The sequence below is a fragment of the Meleagris gallopavo genome, chromosome 5 (assembly GCF_000146605.3).
Source record: "Meleagris gallopavo isolate NT-WF06-2002-E0010 breed Aviagen turkey brand Nicholas breeding stock chromosome 5, Turkey_5.1, whole genome shotgun sequence".
NCBI lineage: Eukaryota > Metazoa > Chordata > Aves > Galliformes > Phasianidae > Meleagris > Meleagris gallopavo.
Genome location: NC_015015.2, coordinates 11,849,884 through 11,876,083, shown reverse-complemented (window position 1 = coordinate 11,876,083; position 26,200 = coordinate 11,849,884). Strand labels below are relative to the sequence as shown.

General features: G+C 45.5%; 1 protein-coding gene and 1 long non-coding RNA gene across 7 annotated transcripts in view; one reads left to right on the top strand and one right to left on the bottom strand.

Moving 5' to 3' along the window:
- LOC104911017 overlaps positions 1 to 25,837 on the top strand; it is a 46,674-nt gene extending 20,837 nt beyond the window's left edge. For 3 of the 6 annotated variants that reach the window (XR_002114994.2, XR_793569.3, XR_793568.3), the window contains 2 exons: positions 11,358 to 13,217; positions 22,908 to 25,837. This is a non-coding gene — a long non-coding RNA (uncharacterized LOC104911017). The remainder of the gene's footprint in view (positions 1 to 11,357; positions 13,218 to 22,907) is intronic. The other 3 variants (XR_004159835.1, XR_793570.3, XR_004159834.1) reach the window with 3 other exon arrangements.
- TMEM86A (transmembrane protein 86A) lies at positions 520 to 25,900 on the bottom strand. The gene is made up of 3 exons (XM_010711061.3): positions 25,815 to 25,900; positions 10,587 to 10,851; positions 520 to 6,467 (listed from the first exon to the last, which is right to left on the bottom strand). Exons 1-3 carry the CDS (start codon positions 25,830 to 25,832, stop codon positions 6,040 to 6,042), a joined length of 711 nt encoding a protein of 236 aa, XP_010709363.1. The 5' UTR covers positions 25,833 to 25,900; the 3' UTR covers positions 520 to 6,039.
- Between the last annotated feature and the right edge of the window lie 300 nt (positions 25,901 to 26,200).

Sequence of the window (26,200 nt, the reverse complement as noted above, 5' to 3'; positions counted from 1 at the left end):
CCAATGGCATCTGTGTTCTTGTTTTGGTTTCTGGTTTGTTTGTTGTTGTTGTTTGTTGTTGTTATTGGTTGATTGGGTTGGTTCCTTTGTTTTCAAATGTATTCTTTTTTAATAGTTCCTGCTGGCCTGGCCCTGCCCACGCAGTAGGCTTGGAGCAAGATATCCCTGCTGAATTGGGAATGAGTTTTGGTCCAGCAGAAGCCTACAAGAGTAACGTCTAAGTCCATGTGTTTGTACTGACTTGGTGCTCTCGTGCAATGGGCTGGATTTAATTTCTTGATTTTTGGCTGTCAGGAAAAGATTTTTTCTATTTCCTGATGTTGTCTGTCCCCAAATGGGACCAGTCATTGCTCCCACTGCAATCTTGGCAGCTTGGTCCCTGCATCCCTCTGACATGAGACTGATTGTGGGAGTCTGCAGTGGGTCTTATGCTTCAGCCTTCCTTTTGAGCCTCATACCACTCCAGTGGCTCATCTTACAGCAGCATAGTGTCACCACAAAAAAACAGTACAAGCCACAGAAATTTTGGCATTCCTGCCAACTGGCCACCTTTTTTAATTTGTGATCTATTTAGAGTCATACATTTTTATTTTTTACAGTAAGAGCAAAAATAAAATAACATTAAGAAAATTTCCTCCAAACTAAGAAAACTAAAATCCATCATACACTGTAAAGAAACAATGAAAATTTGCATTGTGTTTGCTTCTGAGTTCATATTAAGATAAGATTTTACTGCAGCTGCTTCAAAATTATGGTCCATTTCACATGTACACAGTTCACATTCCTGGGTAACATCTCACTTCCATTTGTGTTATACAGCAACTAGTGCTACCAGAACCAAGTCATTTCTAGCTGTAGTCCAGATCTGAATCCAGTGAACTGTGGCATTTCTATAGTCATTGAGTACATGGTGATGGTTTAGAGCTGTATTTCTAGATGTATTTCTGTTCTAGGCTCTCGGATTGATGGTGCAAGTACTTCCTTCACTATAGAACCTGCTACTACTTTGTTTCAGGTTAAAAGGAAATAATTCAATGAGGATGTGTCGACCTTATTGATTCTACCAAGGCCTTCCCTCTCTGCTGATATTAAAGCCAGTAAATTTAGAATCACAGAATTAAACATCCCTTTTTAAGTTGTCTCCTAAAACCTAGCTGACCTTCTGCAGGATGAATGTTGAACAGAGTGACTTCTGTTCCAATCTTCTCAACAGCCACTGCAGTCTGTAAGAGCACTGTGTTTTGGCTGGATTAGATTCATTCTAGATAACAGATAGGGTTGAGACTGGACTGCAAAATTTGAATGCACAGTCACATCTAAGAATTTGGTTGAGGCTTTTAGATAAACTAAAATCCATTTGCAAAACTGAGATTAGAGTTCAGACTTTTAAGCTAAAACCTCCACAGAGTTCAAGTGTAGCTGAGCCTATGCTGTTTGACAGTATGAATAAATATGTTTCGTTTGCTTAATGCAAATCAAAAAGGCAGTAATACATTCCATGCTTCTGCAGATGCCTAGAAGTACTTTTATCACTACAGTACATTAATATTTGAGACATGTAGCACTTTACATCTTCTGAGTGCTGTATAAGCATTAATCCTTACAGCATCTTTGTGAGGTAGGTAAGTGCTAATACCACAATTTTCAAAATGGGATGAGAACAGACACAGAGGTCCTGGTCCTGGCTGTTACAACCTGGCAGAGCGCTGGCCCTCCTACACTCATGCCTACTTACATCAGATGAGGATCTGGCTGCAAAAAAACCTGTGACTTACCCAAGGCCACAACAGGAGCAAGCATGGATAAAAGGCAGGAGAAGTACCTGGGAGGAACATGATTATGCTGCTGTCGAGTAAAAGAGTCCATTTGTATACAGAACACAATCAGTGAGAACAAGGCACCTGCCACTAAGCTTTGCACTTGCTGTTTGTGTTGATGTGCTTCTTCCAGACCAGCTCCCAACATTAGCATGGCAGTAAGATGAAAACTAACAGGTGACACTGCCAAACTGTGGCACAGAAAAAACTTGGGAGAATCACTAAATAGAATCTGCAAAGTTTGTCTCGGGAGTTCTAAATACATATATAGAAATAAATATATTATCTGCATGATTACAGTATGAAAGCAATCTATTTAAAAGCTGTGTTAGAGTAATTGTTAAAACAATCAGTCTTACAGTTGCCTCAGTATGAAGGAATAAGAAGCCAAGTATTAAGCATGAGTATGTAGGCAGCAGAGGAGTAAAGCTGTTTATATCCTCTGGCTTTGTTCTTCTCAACCTGCCATTTCTAAATTAGCTTCACCCTGTTGACGTCAGTGCAACTTTCACAGCCCAATATGTTATTAGCATTTAAAACTCCATTCCAATAGGAATGCTTCTTCAGCTTCAGTGGGAGTTCTGTGTGAGCAAGGACAAAGGAAGATCTACCACCAGGAAGAGAAGTTCAGCTTCTCTCAGTATTTTCCATATATCCAATTAAAGACCTAAGGATAACTATGATCTAATACAGGAGAACAAGAGTAATTGTACCATGTGCATAGCCACAAGCAGCCTTAGATGGGAACTGCAGAGGAACCTTTGAGAACAGCATTGTGTAAAGAAACACCTCTGAACTTAAGCCCTGGAGCTGATACTACTGGGGCCACCAGGTATGCTGCACCATTGGGGTGCTTCACTCCCCCTGTAGTGTCCCTGGGGTGAAGAGTGGGTGTTTTTTAAACACTGCACTCCTGATAAGAAGAATGGCTCAATGCAGTTTTACAGTGCAACGAGACAACAAGAAGACACACAAATGACTGGTAGTGTCATAGATAATCATGTGCTTCCCACTTTCTGTTTGCTCCCTTTCATAATGAAGACTCCCCTTGCTTGGGTTAAGAGAAGAGTTTTAATCCCAAGAAAAGGTATTCAGCAGAATGCAAGCAATTGTTTAGTGTTCCTCAGGGTTTCAGAAACTCTGAAAACTGGGTCAAGTAAGTGTCCTCATCAGGTGGTCCCTTCCTAGCAGGAAGGACACCTTCCAGGAAAATGGTCTCATTCAAGTAATAAGGATGAAAAGTAGAGAATGCAAAGCAGGAGAGAGATTTTGGAGATTAAGTGCCTTTGCTGGCTCTTAGTCAGGTAGGACTCTTCTGAATTTTGTAAGCTGAGGGCTCTACCTCATGTTCCTGGACAAGCCAATGCTGATGCTTCAAAGGCTGCATCCCACCAGCCACTGGCAGTAAAGGGACAACGGCCCACTTGGGTGACACGTGTTTCTGCCGTCCTAATTAAAGCCACCCACAGACCTCTGTATCCAGAAACTGCACTTTGACAGCCAGAGGAGAAGAGAGAGCAGGTCTCCAACTTACACTTAAAAGGTCCTTTTTTTTGCAAGTGTACAGGGCCTGAAAGTAGAGCAGGATGGCAAAGAAAGCCAAGAAGAAAAAGCATGCAGAAATGCAAATCAGCGGTCTTCAGTAAATTGAAGATTGCTCATTTCTAAAGGGAAAGAAAGAGATAATGGTTAGGGTTGAAATTCTAACCTTTAAATCAAAGAATCACAGAATGACTGAGGTTGGAAGAGACCGCTTGAGGTCATCTGGGAAGCTCAGGGTGCAGGGAGTTTCTCTGAAGAACTGCCAGAATAAGGATTGAGTGTATTGAACTGACCCAGGCTGAAACATGCTCTTATGTGCTGAGAGAATGGTGGGGTTCACCCCAAATGCTTACATTTCCTCTTAGTTGGGTCAGTCTTTTGCAGAAAGAGATTTGCAAGCAGTTAAGCTTAGTAACAGCAGCTGACATCTGCAAAGAGCTACACTGCAGGGTTCAAGCTGCGGCCAGGAAATAAGCAATGTTGATGAATGAAGATGTTTTATGGTTCTAAATTCCCTTAGCAGTTTACTCCAGGCAGACCCCAGCACAGTGGTGAATGAATACTGACAGTATTACACAACAGCATTAAAGGGAAGAGATTAAATGGACTGTGCTATTTAGAATTCTTTCCCTCTCAACAACGCAGCTGACCTTTCTGATCTCTCTGAAAAGCAGTAGATGATTCCATGGGGTCAGGATGGTTAACCTAGATTTTTGTAATACTGGTGGCATTGGCACTGATGCCCCAACTGTGGGGAGGCGACATCTGTTCTACGCCCAGTCCCAACACAGAAGGCTGGAGAGGAACAGGAGAGCCACTTAACACCTCTCAGCACCAATAGAAAAGCTAAGGATGTTTCCTCAGCTGCCCCTGACCCCAGCTGCCCTCCTTGGAAAGAGGAATTCCTGCTCTGTTGATGGTGCCAGGGACTCAGTGACAGGCTTTCGCCTGGAATGGTCTGAGCATGTGAGGTATGGCAACCGTGGTGGTTTTCAACCCACGAGGACAATTTGGAAGGCTGCCCCTCCTGTTCATTCTGCCACACAAAAGTATGCAAGGGTTTATTAGGTCCTGCATGGATTTGGGTCATCCCTTTTTGTCCACGGGTTGAAGATGTGCAGGAACCCTTAGAAACTTTCTTTGCAGCTGGATGAGCTTGTTGTGTCTTTAAAACAACTAGGAGAGCATCTCCGCCCATAGTAACAACCTTAGGATGGACAGAGGGAAAGAGCACGTTGGAGAGAGATTCAAATGGAAATGTAGCTTGCTGTCAGATGTCCTAAATAAGAGGAGAAAATAAATACATAGTCACAAATCAGTCGTTTTTAGGAAAAAAAAAAAAAACAGGGCAACATCTTTCTCATCTTTTTAAGAGAGTGAAGTCAGAAGTAATCTTGCTTCAGCAGATGGGCAGAAAAACCAAGTAAAGAATTTGGGTCAGAATTAAACAGGCTTTCCCACATTCTCGCTGTGAGTTCAAGAAGGAAGCGGCAGGCACTTTGAACACAGAGAACTGTGCTTTTCAGGATGCTCTGCTGAAAAGGGGTTTCCAAACACAAGTGCTGCAAAGCTGAACATCTGCCACCAGCTGGTAAAACACGACAACAATCTACAGTCAAAATCAGGGCCCTGACTAATCGGTTCAGACATGGGAAATGCTCACACATTCAGAAAAGGTGCTGCAAGCAGCAGGACAGTAAAGTTTCACGAGTATATGGAATGTTATTTGTTAGAATACTGAGAAAGAAAGGTGTAAATGTTAGATTCCTATCTGCTGTACCACAGACAAATAGGACACCCATTAGTAACACACACCCTCCAACTCCTGCTACAGAAACCAAAGATCCTCGTGTGTCCACGCTGTCACTGGTGGCTGCTGACACTGTGTGATTGTACACATGTAGCAGAGGAGAATGCACTGGTTTGTCTACCTGGATGACCCTAAAAGCCCACCAAGCTACTACATCTGCTGCACATGGCAATGCTGGCAGGTGTCCATAGATCTGCTCTAGAGCTTTGATCAGCAGTTATCAAGGCACACAGCACTTCATCTCTGTGAACCTCATGCTGGGCTCTCTGCTTGGTGTTCGGCTCTCATTTGGGTTCTGCTAGGGGCTGCCCAACATGCTGCTGTTGACTCCAAAGCTCAGTCCTCATCTGAATGTGATGTTTTTACTATAGCTACAGGCTTCCTTTCAGCAGAGGCTCAAATAGCTCCAGTTTGTGTATTGAATTTGTAATGTACAAGAACAGGCTAACTTAAACACTGGTTAAACTCATTTTTACCTATGGCTTTAGCAGAGGTCTGTGCCTGTCTGCCTACTAGTGAAAGCAAGTCTCCTAGCACAGTGTGTGGCCAGACTTGTTCATTGGGCCTCCTATTCCCAGACATTCAGCATCAGTTTCAAGACTAATAAAGTGCAGTAGTACAGCACTTCCAAGGTGGAAAAATTGAATGAGTAGCTACTGCAGGGACAATCTTAAACTTTCCCACATGGACTCCACACTGAAGTAAGCTATATTCAGAGAAAGCCATTGAAAATAAAGCCCTAAGGGTAATGCTTCAAAGAAGCAAAATCAACATCACCAATATGCCTAGAGAAATGGAGATCTCTCTCAGGGGTGAATGCAGCTACAGCACCTGAGATATAACATTGTTCACAGACTGTCGGCACTCCACCTAGCTCCTCTTTTTGAAGTCCTCTTCATCTCTGCTCTCTACAGCTGACAGTGCAATAAGCATTTGAGCTGCATAGTAAGTAGCCATGATGATAACACGCGAGTAGGGTACGGGAAAGCAGAACTTGTTAACTGCGATGGTCAGATCTGACACCATGAAAAGCATTGCTCCAATGCAGGCCGAGAGCTTGGTCCACGTCCAGAGGTCATTGCACAGCTGCATGCCAGCGACCGCTCGCCAGCCCATGAAGCCAATCAAGGCGATGTAGACAGCTACCAGGTAGGTGAATGGGCCTGAGAGGTAGGAGTACAGGAAGGCATAACAGGAACTGGAAATGAGGCCCATCATCAAGCCGGCTTTCAGGTCCAAAGGCTTCATGCCAAAGGCTGAGGAGTACAGGATGTGTGTGATGGCGAACATCAGCAGACCTGGAAAGAGGCATTGACAGTGACTGGCAGTCAGAAGCAAAAGAAAACATGGATACATTGGATTTGAAACATACAGAAGCTACTCCAGGTATAGATGTCCTTGTTGTGTTACAACCCTCATTTGAGTTAATCAGGCACCCCACTGAGCACTTGGGACCATTTTAATATAAAAAAGTTTGCACAGGAGATTGACTTCAGCACTAGGTTCCTGCCCTAAGAAAGTCTCAGTACTTCTACAGCTGCAGCTGAGTATGACTCTGTTGTGATGCACAACTTTTTGCCAAGAGGCCAGGTAAGCGAAGCTGCTGCAGAAAGAACAAAGCCTGTTTCTCAGATGATTCCTTCACTGCTTTGGACAGAAAGGTGGGGGCAAGGCAGAGCAAAAATAATCCCCTCCAATTATCTATCATCTGAACCATTTCACTCCTAGGTCAAGTGGAACAGGAACGTTGGAATCAGAGCCATGTCAGAACAAAATGTGATAAGATAGTGATCCTTCTCAGTCTAGATAGAAAATCTAACCATAGTTAGCCCCAAACCCAAAAGAACTCAGGGACTGCATCTGGCTTTTCCTCCATTTCTTCTCATAGCTAGGGGAAACCTAAGCAGCTGATATATTTCAGGGACTACACCAATAAGATCTGCCAACAATGTTATGGCTATTTGCAAGATTCATATGAACCTTAGCTGGAATCAATCAGTGAAAATAAAATGCTGGCTTCCCTTTGAAGTGCAACACGCCTGAGAAATCCCAGATGGAAGGTACTGCCCTTGTGTTAATCACTTGGCACTCACCCATTTGACAAAAAATGTCACCATGTTTTGGTACAGTTGCTGGCTACTACTTGCACATAGTAGGCCCCAAACCCATGTTCGGTGCAGCTGAAGGCTGTTCTGCTTTACCTGGGCAGGGTTAATTACAGTGCCTGAATGTTTCCATGCAGCTCTAATGTACAGAATGGAGAAAATGATCTGGGAAGCTAAGTCCTCCAGCAGGACACCTGTTTGCATTTTAAAGCCCAGCGCTGCGGTACAAAGGGTAACTGCTAAATCCTGCTGCTGGTAGACATCTCCTCGTCCCAGTACTCTCTGAGGCAGATAACAGGAGAAGCATCTCCCAGCCTTTGGGATCAACATCCACTCAGCCATCATGGCATGAGAGGGGAACATACAGGAGGGAGAGGGCTAGTGGGGATTTAGTCTGCAAGGGGAGGAAATGGACAGTGGGAAGGAGAAGAAATTGCAAAGAAGGGCAACAAGAAGTTGATATTTCACAGGTTTCATGAGTGCAGCACTGAGAGAGGAGGGATTTAGGATGAGAAGAGTTTATAATGCAGGAAAGGCATTTGCCATGGAGTGGTCAGGAGAAGAAGGTTACTTTGTCCTAGCCATAAGGAGTGATTACTCCTTCAGTAGCACTGTGTGGAAAGTGCTGAAATGGGGAACTGAAGAATGAGTTGTCCTTCATGTAGGCAGCCAGCAGCAAGGCAGAGGAAAGGAGGACAAGATGCAGCAGCCAAGCAGAAGCTCAGAAAGGCAGGAGGAGTTGTGATATATGGTGAGGTCACAGGAGAGTCAGCTCTGAGGTTTGCTCATTCAGTGCCCACAAATAAAGCCAAGAACCAGGGAAACCTGTCAGAGATGTGCATGGAGCAGGGTGCAATTTTTCTGCATTTCTCAGCCTTTGGCTCAGCCCTCCAGTCACATCAGGCAGACCAGCCTTTTCTGTCTATCTGCTTCCTTCCACTCTCTGCCTTATTCTGGGCCAGTTAGATGGAATCAGGGTGCCCAAGCTTCCTTCCCACTTCCCCTGCCCTGGAGTTTCTGCTCTGTCCTTTCTGTTAGCCTCCATCTTCTTTACTGAATGCATAATTGCTTCTGTGCTCCCACTATCAAAAGACATGGGTGTTAACACTGTAAAGTATCTTCCACATGCAGGAAGACACTAATCAGAAAATAGCTTGCTATTTGTAGACTGAAACAGCAAAAATGAAAAGTGAAGTGTGCCTGGAGTTGGTTCTTAGGCTCTCACCTCTCTGTAAAATAATGAACAAATGTCTTTTTATAAACTCATTGTCTCAAAAGTTATTCAACTCAACTCAGATCTCAAGCTTTTTTTCTGCCTGAAAGCCATAGAAATTGAAGAGAAAGTACATTATTCTCTAGTAATTCCTTTTATTCCCCTGAAATTTGAAATTCCCACAAGGGATGATGTCAAAAGTTTGAATGTTGTCAGTTGTCAACAACAGCAGCTTGCTGTGTTTAGGAGAAAATACGTTCTGCAGGAAAGATGATAGGATAAGTGGGGTGGTGCACTTTATTTGCTGACAGCTGAAATGCAAGTGTTAACACTTCAATACAGAAGGCAGTAACTCATATTAATACAGACTGAGGCAGACAAGAGAATGCCAAAGATGCAGACTGAGGTTCTTAAAATGCTCCAAGAGAGCTAAGCAAGCATTCTCCTTAAGTCAGGAAGAAAAATTAGTCAAAACCCGCAAACTGGGTAAAAATTCCAGCTGATTTGCAGATTAAAACACTTGAACTCAATACTGCATTGCTGTGACAGGTTGACTTTCCTCTATCATTAAATCAAAGAAGTGACTCAGAGATATCCCAACTACGTGGGAATGGGGAACTTATGCACAGTCCATGTACAAAAACGGTCACGGTGAGAATCAGGTCTTGAATGTTTTCCAAGCCACAGCTCAAGAAGCAATGACAGGAGGCAAAACAGAAGCACGGGCAGCTGGGCCAGGGTAACTTGTGCCGAGCCATGCATTCCTGTTAAGAGGAGGCCTGTCAGTGGGAACGCCAACACTCAGCACAGAGCGGATGGCAACCCAAGAGATAGTTGGAGCTTCTCAGCAACATGCCCACAGTTCAGCCAAACAGATCCAGTCCCCAGGGCCTAATCTACACCCCACCAAAATCTTCAGAGTTTTTACAGGAAATTTTAATGAGATTTGGATAAACCCTTGGGAAGCAGGATTAAAACCAGATTCAAAGCATTTGGCTTTTCATATCTAGCATTTCACATACTTTCCTCTCATAAAGAAAGCAGAGCTTGTGGGAATTCCAGAATAGAACTAAATACTGACTTCATACAAGGAGTAAAAAAAAAAGCCTTTGACATTCATGGAAGTCAGAAAATTTCCCCCATCTCATCACGTTTTCCAGTGGGACAGTCACAGCAGCCAGCTAATGGTGGGTGTTAAATGAAATCCCTCTGCTGGTGAAGTTGACTTCACAAACGCCACCAATGCAGTGAAGTGAAAGACTTAACTGCTGCTGATTTCTTATGACAGTCTAAGGCCATGTCGAGTGTTGCTGCAGGCAGACTCAATGTGGCTTTAGATCATTAATCTAAGTCATTATCTTCTAGTTTGCAAAACAGTGAAATAAAATCAGTTTGTTTTGCTCTGAGACATGTAGATCTTTCTGTAGAGATGACAAGGTGTCATGGTAGGGTTTGCCCTTGATTCCCCATTATTTATATGTCCTGCAAAACCAGCTCCCATGTTTTTACAACAGGCTGCATGATTCATGCTGATGAACCTGAAAGTAGGACAGGATTTCCGATGATTTGCTTTCTGACATCCATTTAAACACCTCCCCCTGGCTGTAGGCTTGTCTTCTGCAACTTAAGGATCCTCTCTACCTTCTCTCCACTGAGGGCCTTGGCATTGTGTGTGTTATTTCTGCATCCTTGCAGAGGAGGACTGACAGATCTCCCCGCAGAGAGACAGGAGGTAGATACTTCCTGCAGCTTCATGGGAGAAGCTGAGTGCTGTGAGTTTCCTCCCCCTCCCGGGACATTTTGCCCATTCCACTTTCCCAGCTCCAACCAGATGAGACACTGCAAACACGTGCCAAGGAACCAAACCTGTCTTAATGACCTCTCTGACTTCAGGACACCTCAAGAGAAGCTCAGGAGTCTCATCCATGATATGACTCCTCTAACTGCAATGGATCTTAGTCTAGAGATGACTGTCTCACACTACAAGGCGTTTAAGCTGTACATGAGTAAACAAAACGTGTGGCAAGCAACTCACTATTAAATAAACAGAGTAACAGCTGGGCACTGCGGTAACCCTTCAGGACTCACACCATACTCACCATGAATGAAGTAGCCCTGCTCCTGCCAGATGAGAAAGGCATCTCCCACTGCTGAGAATATCAGTCCTGCTAGGATGCGGCTGGCGCTCCGGTGTGCCACTAAAAAGTTAATTCCATGAGCCAGAAGGAAAACCCACAGGCAGAAGATGGGCAAACATTTGATGAGGGCACTGAACCAGGAAGGGCTGGAAGTTGGCAGCCAGAGGACAAAATAGACACAAGTTGCTTTAAAGAAGGGCACAAGTTTGGGGCCTTCACTCTTCACCTAAAGAAACAAACATCGAAAAAAGAGAAATTAACAGGACCATCAGAAGCATCAATGGACTAACCTGCAACTGTCTCCTCTGCTCTGAAAGCTTTTCTTTCTTAGACAGTCAGCTAGCAGCATTGCTACCCCAGAAAAAGGCTGCTTGAACTTAATCATCATCTTCAACCTAGATCTTTGTAAACCTCTTCTGAAAACACCTCTTGGCTGCCAGAAAGGAGATGGAGGGAATTTTAGATACTTTTTATCAATTCTATTTAAAACATTTAGTCAAACCCCATTAGTGGTCTTTGTACCTCTCTTGTGTTTAGGCTAACCCATTTTATACATGGCTTTTCCTATAGCTGAGAATATCCTGCACTCCTCAGGAGTACCACAACAGCAAGCAAGCCAAATAAAAGCACTGATCTTCCCTCCAAAGTTGGTATATCCTCTTGTTTAGCTAGCTGCAGATCACCTTGAGGATACAAACTCTCTTCTAACCCATTCTCTCTCCTGCCCTGTAGGCTCATGCCTGGAGCTTGCTATCACCATGTGACTTCAAAACCCACCACATCAACCTCCAAGGTGAGGATATCACTTCCTTAGCTGACTAATATAACAGCATCAATCACATGTTGCTTTGTTCAAGCATTACACTAATAATACACTGTCCATATTGCAGGAAATGCTTTGACTCAGGGGCCTGTTGCGTAAGTACAGACAGAAAAATGCAGCATGAGCACTGGGCTACTCACAACAAAGCCACAGCAGAGATGGGATAGAGAGCCATACAGTCTGCAGGCTGGGCCTGCTCTTACCATACACTCGTCTGGGACCATTCTGAACAGCTATAAGATATATATTGTGTTCAGAGTCCCTCCTGTGGCACTTCTGCATTTCAGTGCAGGTGTGGACAATCTCAGGTGAGAAACAAAGCTACTATTTTATTTTCTCCTGTGGCTAATGGTTAAAGCAAGGAGCAAAGGAAGAGACAGTGACTGTCTGGTGCACCTATAGTGTTGATGAGCTATGTCCAGGGAAGTCTGCAACTAAGGCAGTGCAAACTCCAGAGAACCTCTTCAAGCACACTCGATCTTCTCATTTCTTTAGTCAAGCAAGATTTAGCCACTTAGTATCACAGCAGCTTCCCACTACTCATGGCCACAAAGCATGAAGGCCTTATACAGTGAAAGAGGACATGGGGAAAAATTTAGACGGATCAGAGCTGAGTTTACACTGCAAAAGTCCATCCACGTGTGCAGTGCTGCAGTTGCTTATTTCAAGCAAGGACCCCATGCTCCAGAAACATGAAAAAGAATTGCTGGTCTATTTTTTTTTTCCAAATCACCCGGCCCTACTTCTGCTTCCTGTACCGTGAAACATCCTTGCTGTGACACAAAAACAGTGCTCATCTTCCTTCGGCATATTATGTTTTGGTGCAGACACCTGGAACGACTGGAGGCTATAGAGCAAATATCTCCACGCTTACAGTGCTCAGTTAAAAAAGCATATACTCATCAAAATTCAGGAGGTCTTACAGCCATAAGCAAAGGGAATAGAGTGAAATTGGAAGACAGACAGAAGCAGTGGAGGGCATCTTTACATATGGTATCTAAAAGGGAATGCCATCTCCCTTTAGTCTTACAGCAAGACTATAAATAAAGGGCATCCCAAGAAGACAGAGCTTTCAAAATCATTCTCACATCCGATGGAAAGTTCCCCAGCATATCAGCAGTTTCTTAACAGTAAGGTATTTTATTGTTCCTGCATACATTATTCATAGGCTATTGCCAACACAATTTTTAAACGCTCCATTAAACAACCGGGCTACACAATTCACTCAAAAAAGGACATCAGAAAGCCGCTAAGTTTCTTGTATTACATTGTGAGCCCTCTACTTATGTTGTCTAAATTCGTCACCATTTACCTCCCCTTGTCTGGATTCCTTGGAAGAACTGTGGCAGCAATAACTGAGCTAGGAATAAAAGTCACAAAATCCCACATAGTCTGGGGGTGGGACTGGGTGCACTAGGAACTAGCGAGTTACGCGGGGGGAGTGGAGCCACACTTCCTCCTCCTCTTCTGAAGTGATGCATCACATTGTCCTCAGCCACCTCCAAAGCTGCTGCTTGGCTCCAGCTCTGTCCTCTCCCCTTCTGTAAAACTCTCTTGTTAAAAACATAGTTGACCACACTCTCTCTTGCAATTGCAGACATGGAAGCACCTCTGGCAGGATCCCCACCTCTGTCCTGCCAGCCATGAAGGATCCCCACTACACCATAGCCAGCCTGAGACCTTCAGGATGGACAACTGACTGCTTCCAAAAATAGAAAGGATTTGCAGCATCCACAGTGCTGCAGGTCCCTGTAACAGTCCCAGCTAAGGTAAGTAATATCTTCTATCTATGAAGATAGAAGTCTGTGCTGAAAGGTGTCATTCAAGTTCAGCCTTGTTTGCAAATCACAGCAGCACCTTAGAAGCATACAGGAGAATATTTGGGTTAATAAACACAGGAAGTTTCATTTAATACCCCATGTTAAAATAAAAACACCTGCAGTTTGAGCAGTTACCATTATAATCACAGCTTGCCCTCCCCTGTGTGCACACATGATGAGACAGGTTTTAATTACATTTGTCATTTTCCCCAGGAACCTTGCCTTACTGAATGTGAGATATGCAGTTGTGCAGAAAGATTATGTTTGCTTGGTAACCTTGAAATTATCATTTTCTACTATCTGAATTTGAATTTTCCAAGCCCAACCAGCATTATTTTAAAATAATTGTTTGCATTATTTCCACCCTGGGAACAACTGAGGAATTCTTCAGGCATAAGGGGTGAGATTCCAGTCTCAGTTTCTCACCCATAACTCTGGAATTTAGGAGTTAGAGTCCTCACATAAGAAAAACCTCATAGACCTAGAAGGCTTCTCATCATTAACTCTTTATTCCCTTGCACTTTTTCTACAAGTATACTTCAAATGAGTTATTTCAAAACATGCCCTTGCCTATCACTCTGTGCTGTGGCTCAGCTGAGCTCCTATGCTGGCTCTGACCAAAAGGAGTGCTCCATGAGGGACACTTCACAGAGACAGAGGTTCCCACATAGCTGAGATCCAGGCACCCATCCTGCTGGGATGGTGTGGCACCAGATATGTTTGGGAGAAACACTGCAAGAAAGGCTAAAGCAACAGAAGGATGAGGCTGGGGGATTTCCCTCTGTTTGGACAGGTGGCTAGGACCTAGGTAGAGAAGGTGGGACAACTTGCCATCCAGAGGACAAGTCATGGCTGGTATTGGGAAACTGTGTACCAACATGAGTGGAGGCTGTGGCTCGAGGAAAGCCAAACACATAATGCATGACTGAGCTTGCCTGTACCTTAGGGAAGGAAATACTGCTTGGCTGGATGGGTAAATTGCATCAAACCAACCATCTCCTTTGCACTTGTGTCTCAAAGACAGAACTTGAGATGTGGCTGTGCCATAGCATTGGAAAATGAAATATTTGCTGCAGGTGACAAGATCTTCTCTGTTAATGTATGATTTGTTTATGGCTTTAAGCTGGGTTTTGCCATTTTATTAAAATGCCTGTTGAATTTTACTCTCACTTCTTTTCTTTTTCCACTCTATTTTTCCATTCACTCTAGCTGACACACAGTACAGAAAACATCTTCAGCATGTTACAAAACATTTGCAAGCTCAGAATTTTAAACTGAGCATAATTCAGGGCATTTTTTCATTTCCTATGTTTACCAAGTCATTTAGAGTCTTTAAAAAATAGTTCAAGTTGCTATAAAGACACTATGTCTGTATTTGTGGAATTCCAGTGGAAATATGTGTATTTGTTAAATTATCTGCATTCAGACAGAGCCAATGAAACCCTCCAGAGCTTAGAGAGACCATGGGGAAGTTGTGTCCTGGCTCTCACCAAGAGATGTACACCCATTATCTTTAAGCAGAACCTGGTACTGACACACAGAGCTCCTTGGAGGCTCATAGCTTGGGTATCCATCTCCCTGCTAGGGATTCATAGGTGTACAGTATTCCTTTTTGTTTTGTCTGTTCTTGTTCTGCTCCAGCTTGGAATATTGCTCACTTCCTTGTTGTTGTTGTTGTTCAGCAGTGACAGATGATGCTATCACACAAGTACTCCAACCACGCTGTGGTTTGGTATTGGTGTAAGACTTCTTGAGAGGTCAGGCTTGCTCCTGAGGAAACACAGCTACAGGAGGAGAAGTAATGCAGGCCAGTAAAGACCAATGGACAAAATATATGCCGGACCTAGCATGCAGAAATAACTAAAAGCTTCATACAACAGCCCCTAAGCTATATCCTCAAATTAGTTATTGATGACTAGCCAAGAGCCCAGAGGTCTCTAATGACCCCAGGAAGCAACGTGGGATATCAAGTACTGTTTTTCTCTTCACAAGTCCCCTAAATCAGCCCACACAGAAAATGAGCATGCAACCTCATCTGCACAACAGCTGTGTGCCAGCTTGCTATGGGGCTATGGTTCACACCCATCGGGTTGTAAAATGCTGCTTTCCACGAGAAGTGTTTTAAAAATAAAACCCCAGCTATTCCACTGAGCAACACTTGAGCACAACTGTGCACGCTGGCCAAAAAAAGCTGGGCTGCTGTCCTCCACCCATCCCTCCCGTCAACCTTGGCTGCCTGAGTACAGTTTTGTGTATCAGTGGCTGAGCTCTTTATCCTGGATTTTGGCATCATTCACTGTGGATCCTACCTTGGTTCTGCCTTACTATGATAACAGCTCCCACCCAAGTTGTGCACCAATAAGTATTTGTGTGGCTTTCTTGCCATGTATCATGATGCCACTGCTCGTTTTTTTCATTACCTAGCAGATATGGCTCTTTATGAGGCACTGAAAATACTCTGCTGTTCAAGCCATGGAGGGGTGGACCACTTCAGACCTGCTTCAGCTCGGAGATGGACCACAGTTAGGACATGCAACAGACTGTCCTCTGCGGAGCAACTGGGAACCAACATGATTCCCCATCAGGCGATGCATACAAAAAAAACCATCTTTATGTGTAATCAAAATGAGTAGACTCTAAGACGAGAAGTCCACATGTTCACAAGCCAGTTTTTCCCAATTTTCACTACTCATCAGCTTTTGCTAAACTAAGAACAAACACAGCAGCGCTGAGCAACTCCTGGCACAAACTCAGGAAAAGTCACCAACCTCCTGGCCTTGCTGCACTCCCATCCTTTCTCAGATAGAGCAACATCAAGCCTTCTGCATAGGTGCATGCTGAAACCATTATAAAAGAGGAATTTTTTTAATGCAGGGGGTCAGATGTGCGTGCAATAGGAAGTCTGAGCTGCTGGGTACTGGCACCATTTACATCATCCCTTTCCAAGGCAAATGTCAGGGCCCACACTGGGCCACAGAGCAAAGGCTGGCAGTCACTTGGGATGCTCACCTCTGCATCCTTCCTGCATGGATCGCAGAGGTATGAGAAGAGAAGGTTGAGATGAAAAGGGGCCAGCCAGTACTTCATATTCCACGGATCGTTGAAACATTAGGGCTGGCTGGGATGGCGGATGGCCCCAGGTAGGTGAGAGCACAGTGCTTTGCCTCCAACTCTGCTCTCCCACAGGAGCAAACCAGCTCCTGGGGAGTCGCTTGCCTTTCATCAAGGAAGGAGTTGGCTTGTACATGTACCAAGCTGCTCCTGAATGAAATTCCAAGAAAAAGTGTTTGTTTACCGAGTGGCAGAGTTACTGAACCAGCCAATCAACCTGCCTGAAGTACTGTGTTAGTGCAACGTACTTGTGCAAGCCAGGTATTAATAAGAGGGCTTACGTTTCTGTTGGATGTGCCATGAATCAAGCATCCAATGCAGATGGCTCCTAAACAAACTCCACGTGCTGCAGGAAAAATTGATAAATCCTTCTCCCCTCAGGTGGAGACAAGACTTACATCATGCCTAATAAATCTCCTAGGAGAGGGTGGTCCATAATTCACCTTTGGAAGGTTGTATGTGCTGATGATGGACTGTTTGGCTCCATTGGGCATCATGCTCAGGCCCTGCGGCGTTTTATTGCAGCTGCTGGCACCCCTCAGCACTCAGGGCCTCTGTTTCTCTGACAGGGTGGTACAGTCACACTCTTCTTGTGCTTGGCTGTCCAGCCAGACCAGTTTGCAAATAGTCAAAAAAACAGGTTTTGTCTGACAGGAGATCCTCTGTTCAACACAAGCCAGAAGTAGCTAGCAGAGGTTGGCCTGAAAGCTTCCTGCTGCAAAAGGATAGTCCTCCCAGCTCAGCCATTTGCAGCAGGGGCAGCCACTCCACCCGGGGAAAAAGCAGTCTCTTCAGCCTCTCCTGCAAAGCAGAGCTGTTTTTCTGGCTTCTCTCATACCTTCCTGCACTCCAGCAGCCTCAGTACCATCCTCATCCCCATGGCTAAACTGCATCACACTCTCCCTTATGCAAAGTAAGCTCCAGCCACAACTTGGCTGCACAATTGAGAGCTAGAAGTACCTCTCTTCTTTATCTTTCTTTCCTTTTTTTTTTTAAAAAGAACAAGCTGTGGCTACTTGCCATAAAAATACAATTAAAATTTTGGCACAGGCCCTAGCAGTCCTTGGGTGGTGAATTCAGATATATTACTGCACAAGTTCTTGGCATCGGAAGAGTCACCCTTTGGTGAGAGACACAGGGTAGCAGGCAGCAGATGAGGATTAATCAAACTGGCATCTCAAAAGGGCACCTCTGTGGGGCTGGGCTGCCCCACACGCAGCTGCATGCAGAAATGTGAACTGCAATAAAAAGTTTCATTTCCAAGCCAAGATCCTGCCTGACTTGCAGTCACAAAATTCAGCCTAATCACCAGATTAACCCAGGAATGGAAACCTGTTGGCATTGAGAATAAAACCTTCCATACAAGTGCTTTTTCCCCCCAGTGCAGTGAGAAGGGAACTAATGTGGAGCAGCAGTCTGGTCCCCCAGCAGTTGCCAGCACCTCTGCCTGCCAGGATTTGCTTGCAGCATCAGCCTCTCAGGGCAGACTGCAGCTCCATGCCTGCGGGCAGCAGTACAGCGGGGGCACTGCAAGGCCACCCAGCTGCATGGCAGCACACGAGCATGCAGCACAGGATGTTTTGCATCAAGCCAGCTGGCAAGCATGTGAGCAAGGCTCACCATGTCCCAGGAGTGCTGGCATGTGAGATTGCAAGCGTAGCTCTCTGTCTCTTTCCCAATGAGTGCTCTCCAGGTGGGATTTCTCCACTTTAGGCTGCTGTCTGTCCCTAGCACAGGGCACTGCTCAAGTCTGCTCAATCCAATGCTTTACTTTGGCCGTGTTGTGATGGGAGTAGGTTACAGAAGACTGCACAGGGCACATAACCTATGAAGGATATTTAAATAAATGGCTTGAGAAGGTAAAAGAGATGAGGAGCTCTATACAAGCTCTATGGTGTTTTCCAGAGGACAGGAAAAGCGCTACAACCATGAGTCCTTATCCAGCTGCCAGGGAGGGGGGACCAGCAGGGCCAGGAAGAGCTTCCAGGCAGCCTTCTCTCCTGCCCCTTCCCAAGGCAGGGCAGGATACACCCAACTGCCACTTACACAGAAACAGCAATGCCCATGTGCATGCAATACAAGGACAACAGCAGCTCCACCTTGTCTTCAATTCTTTAATGAAGAAATTAAAAGATGCTGGATGCTGAGCAGTTGCACTGGCCGTGCTCACCAGACTGCTTTCAAGGTCAATTTGGCTCAGCACCAGATGTGACCCAGGAGCTCTTGGATATTGTAGCAGTGTGCTGTCACAACTATACCTTAAAAAAGCATCTGCAGACACTTGCAAAAAAGCAAGGAGGAAAGTCTCAAAAAGGAAAACAGAGCCTCACTTTCAACAAACTCCTACAGGCAGATTTACACAGGGAACAGTCCCGTAGCAGCCTACAGCAGGGGCAGATGGTTCCAGGGCCAAGGAAATCCTCCTCACTGTGTTAGGGCATTGCCACATAGTCACAGGGGTGTCTGCTCCAAGGAGCCCTCAAGATGCTGAAGCCTTTCTTTAGCAGACGCTAACTCACAAGATGAAAATATAGACAAACACACTTCACCCTGAACTTAAAGCTTGGCTCAGATACATACGTTTTTGTTAGGACTTGTTTTATTTGGGTTAGTTTTGCTTTTCTCCTTTACCAAGCATCATCTGTTCTGTCTGCTGGGCTGGCACAGGATCACAAGCAGGGCTATTTTAACAAACTTTGTTTAATCAGAAGTAGAAATGATTGACTCCCATCTGTAGCCATTCTATAGCTATCAGCAGTTCTAGAGATTGCTTTTGGAGTGCAGTCAGCAATGTACCACCGCCAGTGACCAACAGAATCACCAGTCAGTTCAGATGTCTCTGCAGGGGCCAAGAGAGCTGTCACAGACCCATGCTTTTAGGGCAGCCCGTTGGCTCTCAGAAGTGAAAACAAAAAAAAAAATTGCATTTGCCTGCCAGCATCTTATCTCAGAGCAAGGATTGCTTTTCCCTCCTGGGATTCCAGATCTTCCCTTTTGTGTAACAGAAAGCAAGCCCCTCTAAGCGTTTCCTTCGCTGCCACTCTCACAAAAGAAACCCTTGCAGATGTTTCAAAATCCAAGCCATAATGGATCTGTCTTTTCTCCTCACCCATCGGAGCTGCAGTGCTGTCACTGCAGGGGCACACACCCTTCCTGGGTACGTGAGGTCAGCTGGGGCCGCATCCCCAGCACTGCTGGGCCCTTGGCACGTGGCTGTGAAGCTGCACGGAGCTTCAGCACACAGCCAGCTCACTGGGCAGCCCTCAGGATGGGGCAGGGCGGTTATTTGGCCTCTCACACTAAAATCCAGATAAGATATTTCCTCTGTGTATGACTTACCACAAGTCATAGAATCATAGAATGGCCTGGGTTGAAAAGGACCATAATGACCACCTAGTTTCAACCCCCCTTGCCACAGGCAGGGTCATCCTGGGGGTGTTTCCCAGGCAGAAATCTGGGAAATACACAGTGTTGTGCTGAGAAATCCAGGAGGGATAGCTCAGCTCCTCTTGTGCCTAGTGCAAACCTGAATGAAATGCTCCACATGCGTAACATCTCCTGAGGGCTGAATGCTTGTGAAACATTGTTGTTAAAATTAGAAGGGAAAACAGCGGCATATTTAGAAAGTTGCCACTCTGTTACCTGATTAAAAGCTGGTAGCCCTCCTATTTTGTAACTGGACCAATATGTTTTAAGAGAATGAAGGATGTCAGGTCAAAGTATGACAGTTGGGTCACAGATTTTAATTCCAGTATCCAGAATTAAAAGTTCTCGTGCCAAGATGTGATCTGGACAAGCCAGCATCAGATACAGATTACATGAAGATTAATTGGACTTTCCCACCCAGTTTCAACAAGAAGGGGCAGCCAGGGTTGCAGATGCAAACATCAACCTATACTATCACTAACCCACACACTCCCAGGATTCACACTAACTTCACTTGCAAAACCCCTGCTGCAATCACCACACATATACAAATGAAGACCATGCTCACAAATAAGCATGCACTTGCATACCAGGGTAATGCCCTTTACACTGAGTGAGAGAGCAGGTCCATGCATGCATGAGCCAATAAATAATCTGGAAAACTTCAGAAGCATCAGTTAAATGATAAGTGTGGTCACACTCCTTTTATATCAGGGTTGCAAGGAAAAGCCATGCAACAGGCTCTCTCTTGCAATAGAACACAAGCCAGCATTGTTATGCAGGCACCCTGGTTGGCTCTGACTAACGCCACAACAAAACCAGAAGACACGAGCTGTGGGTTCAGGCTCTCAGCCAGCACAAGCCCACTCCTGCTGAAACCATAGCAGACACAGTGACTCACATAAGGCTGAGGATCTTCCCCATGTGTCTAGCACGTGCTGGAAAACGTGCAGCTGGCTTAGCTTCAAACCTACCCTCAATCTGAAGCAGTAACACAATCAGAGACTACTTGCTGCTAGTGTAAATGGACTTGTTTTGGTACAGAATCGTAAATTCAATGCCTGATACTAACTGGTGCCATGTTGGTCTCCAAAGATGTTATCTGGTGAGAGGCAAAAAACAAAAGCCTAACAAAAAGTCTGAAGGCTGTTTCAGTAACATGGCTTACCTAATCTCCTCTTAGAAGTACATGTGTTGCAGTAACTTAACTTGGAGAAGTTAACCTTTCGGAGAAAGTGTAGCCTGCTGCAGAAACCAGGTGTTTTCATTAGCTCACCACTAGGTGAACCAAAACAGCCACCACCCTCGTTAGCAAGCACATTAGCACCTGCAACATTAAAACCAACACAAGCAACACAAGTTGCACTTAACCAGAGAGCAACTGCATCCTGTGCAAGGGTGGATCAGTCCACAGCATAAGCCCTGGGTTCTCTGCACATGTCTGAAATCCATCCCACAACAGTATGCTCGGCATGGATCCATAAATCATGCCAGGCAGGAAGGCTCCCGCGCAGCCCACCCACCACCTCTCATCTCTGGGGGCATGCAGTCCTCTCCTACACTCAGCCTTCTGCTCCTTGTTACCTGGATACCCATTCACATTCAGCATTACTTGGAGGGAAGCTTCGCACTGGCACATTTGTCATACAGAAACCTGCTGTTAGCCCATTAGCTCAAATGCTATTTAGATGATAGCGGTATAAGCAATGAATATAGGAAGGGCAGAAGACACAGTAACCATCTCCTTCATTTTGGGCACACTGCAGTAAGCAAAATCTCCATCGTGATCACAGATCTACTGGTCATTTGTGTGACATGAAGGGCAGTGGAAAAATGAAGCCTCCACAAGGGAAGGGAATTACAGAGCTGATCATCTCCTCGTAGCTCAAAAGTTTCCACATGGTGCCAGATGCCAATTTTTTCCTCAGAGCCTCATTTCATTGAAGTTATTGGTTCCTCAGTATTATACAGCTACCCACAGAGAAAGATAACTTTGGCTCTTCGTTACACTGGGTGTGTTCTGGATGGAGATACTTGAAAAGGAAAAGAGAATGACAGAAATATATCTCTGTCCACTGAGAGGAATTATGTATAAGTACAGGCTTCTGAGCCGGACCCATAACCTTAATACACAAAGCACACTTGGAACAACAGCCGCGTGCGACTCGAGCGATACACTCGAGTTAATGAAGACTTTAATCTACGGCACCGCCTGCAGCAGCCATCAGCTCTAGCTGCTTAATGCAGCCACACTGGGACTGGGAAAAGCATGAGACAAGTCTGCACTTTGTAGCTCTGCTTTCACTACAACAACAAAGGATGAGAATGGCAGTGCAAGAATGCCTAAGTTCAGCCTTAAAAAAAAAATAAAAAAATCATGGTACAATACTACACACCTGGACACTTACTTGCCTAAATCAGCACAGGTTGTCCGGCCAAAGCTTTAAGGCTCTTCCTGAAAGAAGTGACTGACATAAATGCTGCTAGGATCCTGCTGAGCTTACCTGAGGTGATGCCTCCCTCCCTTATTTCAATGAGTTCAGAGATCTCATCTATAACTCATTCAAATTGGCTTGGTTTATATACAAGCACCGTATTTTCATAATCATCAGTATGGTTTGTAAATGTGCATGTTTGAAGCCTCCTGTGTAATAACATTCCAGTTTATGATGTATTTTAGTAGCTGGAAAACTATAATGAAAGCAACAATGCTGGGTATAAGCAAAGAGAACAATTAAAATAAACCTCTCTACCATTATAGTTAGTTCTTCGATGGCTGCTAATACTTTATTCCTTTGTGCAGAATTAACACATTCTCTACTTAAGAAAAGGTTCAAGGTGGAATGTGGCTTTTTTCAGTTTGAGGATCATGGAGCATACTTTCTATCAGCAAACCTTTAAAACTATGCTTACACCTACTACTGCTGCAATTGTGCATAGCACACAGGGTCCTTAGGCAGCGTGGTTTATGTCAGCTTTCTATATTCAACTGGATCAGATATCCACCCCATATCCAGCCATATCCTGTATTTGTTACTTTCATATCATACATTTCTCTCTTTTTCTTAGCCCAGTTTTTGTAAACGACTTTCTTGTTCCCAGACAGTGACACCCTGCTTCTACCCAAGGGTGACGAAGGCTGTTCCCAGCAGGGCACCTTGCAGGAGAAGGCACCAAGGCCTCGACTTGCTTGATGCAGCCAAAGCAACGCCTTCTCCAGTCCAGCAGTCTCCATCTAAAGATGCAGGTATGTTAGAGGACGAAAGGGAAGGGATGGGGACTGTTCATATATGGCTTCTGGGCAAAATCAAACAGGGCTGTGCTAGACCAAGTAAGAGCTAGGTGTGGAGAGAGCGTGTTATAGGAATGAGAGCATCACTTAATGTCTTTATATGTCCCATTCCGTTTCCCCAAGGTGATGTGTGAAGCCCTATGCTTAGTTTAGCCCTAACTTCATTTAAGGGGAAAGGAGTGTCTGTCTCAGCCTGTAGTATCACATAAGTGCCAGAGTAGCTGCACATCTCCAGGCTCACCTGATCTGCATCTGCAACCCCTATGTAGTCATGGAACCTGAGGAGAGAAGTCCTTAGGGCAAGGGAATCTCCCACAGCTTACCACTAGCAACTGCTTACCCACTAAGGAGAAAAAAAATCTAGAATAAAAATTACTAATGAAGCAGACTCAGGAAGAACTTTTATTAAGATATGACCAGTGATGAGTGAACAAGATGAGAATTAAACCTCACATATCTGTAATGCAAATGTGCTGCTTGCTAAAACTGCCCTCCAACCTCAAGCTTTCAGCCCACTCACCTTTAGGCAGAAAAAAAGCAGCTCCTAACCAGAGGAATATCAGCCATAACAATTTTTAAGCAGGATGCTCCTGCTTGCCTAGCAGAATAAGCAGAAGCTTTCCTCCAAGGTGACTTCCAACCAGAGCAAGCACTGCTCACCAGCTGGAGCAGGACCGGCAGACACGCACATTTTCACTGCCACAGCCCAACTCTGTCCAAGTCTGGACTCCAGCACCACCAGGACCCTGAAACACTACCCCACTGAGTACCTGGCACAATACATTAGAAGGTGTTTGGGCCACAGACTTCTGTATTTGTGGGCACACTTCCCCCTTGGCACATCTGCATTGTGCAGCAACAGAGATGACAGCTCTGCACAATGCTGCAGACATGCCAAACCCCCAGGGCCATGGTGCACACCTGGCAGCCAGCACTAACAGCAGTCCTACCCGCCGTATCTCCCAGCCTCCTCCCCGTGGTTCATACCTCCATGCACGATTTCTTCCAGTTGTCAGCTGTGCAGCAGACCTGGAACTCAGTGTTTTAAGTAAACCGTCACGTTTCTTGTAAGAGGGTCTTAGTGGGGGTGATGCAGGAGATCAGGTTGTAGGTTGTACCTAAGAAGTCCGGGCCATCTGCTGTAATTATGCACAAAGGCCATAGCTTTGAAAACTGGAAAGAAAACCATGTCACTCTTGGCTATGTTCTTCTAGTATCTTCCCTGTTCAGGCTGATGCTGCAGAACATTGGGAGAGAACATGCGCTGTAGACAAATCAATTCACCTGGCTAATTTGATTATGCCTTGAGTACTGCCCCTTAGACAGTGCCCCTGTCAGGAGCAGCAGAGATAGTCACACTGTCTCCAAACACCTGATCCATCTATGCAGCAAAAGGCAGGGCAGCACAGATAAGACCTGGGCCCCAAGGATAGCACCTCACCGTGGCCAGACTGACTGCCTACTGCTGTTCCCTTTAGCACCCAACTGGCTGAAGAAAGTCCACCGGCTCTACAGCCCACGCTCAGTCCTTCTCACACCATATGCAGCTCCACTTGCAGCCGTGCAGTGGTCATGCCATGCTCCCAGGCAGCAGAGAACACTATTCCAAGCTGCCCATTGTGGCTGCAGCACAGCCAACGCCAGAGCCATCCCGCAGCTCCTTCAGGAGAAGAGCTATGTGAAAACGCACCAAAGGCAACGTGCAAAGAACTGCTCCTTAACACACTGAAGGATATCAGCTCTGTGCTGCGATCTCTCTGGAGGATCAGACCAGCGCCTGCCAAAGCCCTCCCACATCTATAGCTGTGATAAACAGCTGCAGCTCCGGTCACAGCTCCTGGTGTCATCATCTCTCCAGCAATCTGCAGCCTCACGCCTGCGTTAGCTGCCTTTGGTGAAGCAAAGGGTCGGTATGTCAAGGATGAAGCCAGAGCAGAAGCGTGTTGTTACATGACGAAAGAGCAAGAAAACACTGTTTTCATGTACCACCCTGAGTTACCTTCTGAAAGCGTAGTTCCTGGTATAGGTAAAGCCTTCTTTAATTACAGCCTTCCCAGTGCATGTGGTAATCACTTGCCCTTTGCTGCAAGACCACCCCGATTAACCAGCCCTGAGAGCCAAGTACTGTCACCTTTCAATTACAAAACAAACTGCCAGTTTTCAGGCATTCCAGCATTGTCCCAGAGAAAGATTTCATTTCTGCAGTACAAGTACACAACTCACTGTAACCAAAGCATTACTTCGATGAATTTAGCTTATGGCACAGCAGCACTAAGAACCAGGCCTCTTCAGTTATTTCTGAAAGGCACAAGGAAAAAATAAGTCGTTTGGCCTTAGAATAGTGTAATTTACAGGCTACTTCCCTCTGTCTCTAAAGATAAAAGTCATCCCTAGGCTGCTGATGAACTTACCAGGTATACGCTAATGACTGGGGGAAAATTCATCTGAGCAATCAGACAACGTGAGCTGTTGTGCAGCACTGGCAAGGGAACGTAAAAGTTTCGAACCTTGGCTCTGAGAGTTAAAGACGGGGGGGAAAACCGGACCGCTACCTTTCTATCTATGAGAGTAAACATGGAGGGGTGGCGGGGATCTGGATAGCCAGCAGCCACAACTTTTCACATCAGGATGATGACAGTCACACAAGGATACGGGATACCAACCACAGGAGTTTGGTGCCAGGCAACTCTACTGACAGACAGCTCTTCTTACCGCACCTGCTGCTGCTGCTGCATTCAGCCAAATCCCTTGCTTTCTAGAAACAGGAGCATGCAAAGCAGCGTGTGACAGCACAGCTTCTCCGCCGTTCTGCTGAGCGCTTTGTCTTCTTCCAGCATCCCCTCCACCCGCGAGGTCGGGACCCGGTACCACGCGTCCTCCACGAAGGGCAGCACCGAGCTGCTGCTCACTGCCGGTTAGGCACTAATTAAGCCTCACTGACTCCCCGTGGGACAGGCAGGTGACACCATCCCCGCCTCACCTCGCCGCTCCCGGGGCAGACCCGAGCCGACGGCAAAGCGGCGTCCGGCTCCGCGTGCGGCGCCGGCCGAGCCGCCAGCTGAGCACGTCCGGGCGCGAGGGGGAGAAGGCACGGCGGGCACGG

Coding starts and splice junctions, on each gene's coding strand:
- TMEM86A (XM_010711061.3), bottom strand. Junction 6,468..10,586: donor GCAGGGCTACTTCATTCATG/GTGAGTATGGTG, acceptor GCCTCTTTCCAG/GTCTGCTGATGTTCGCCATC.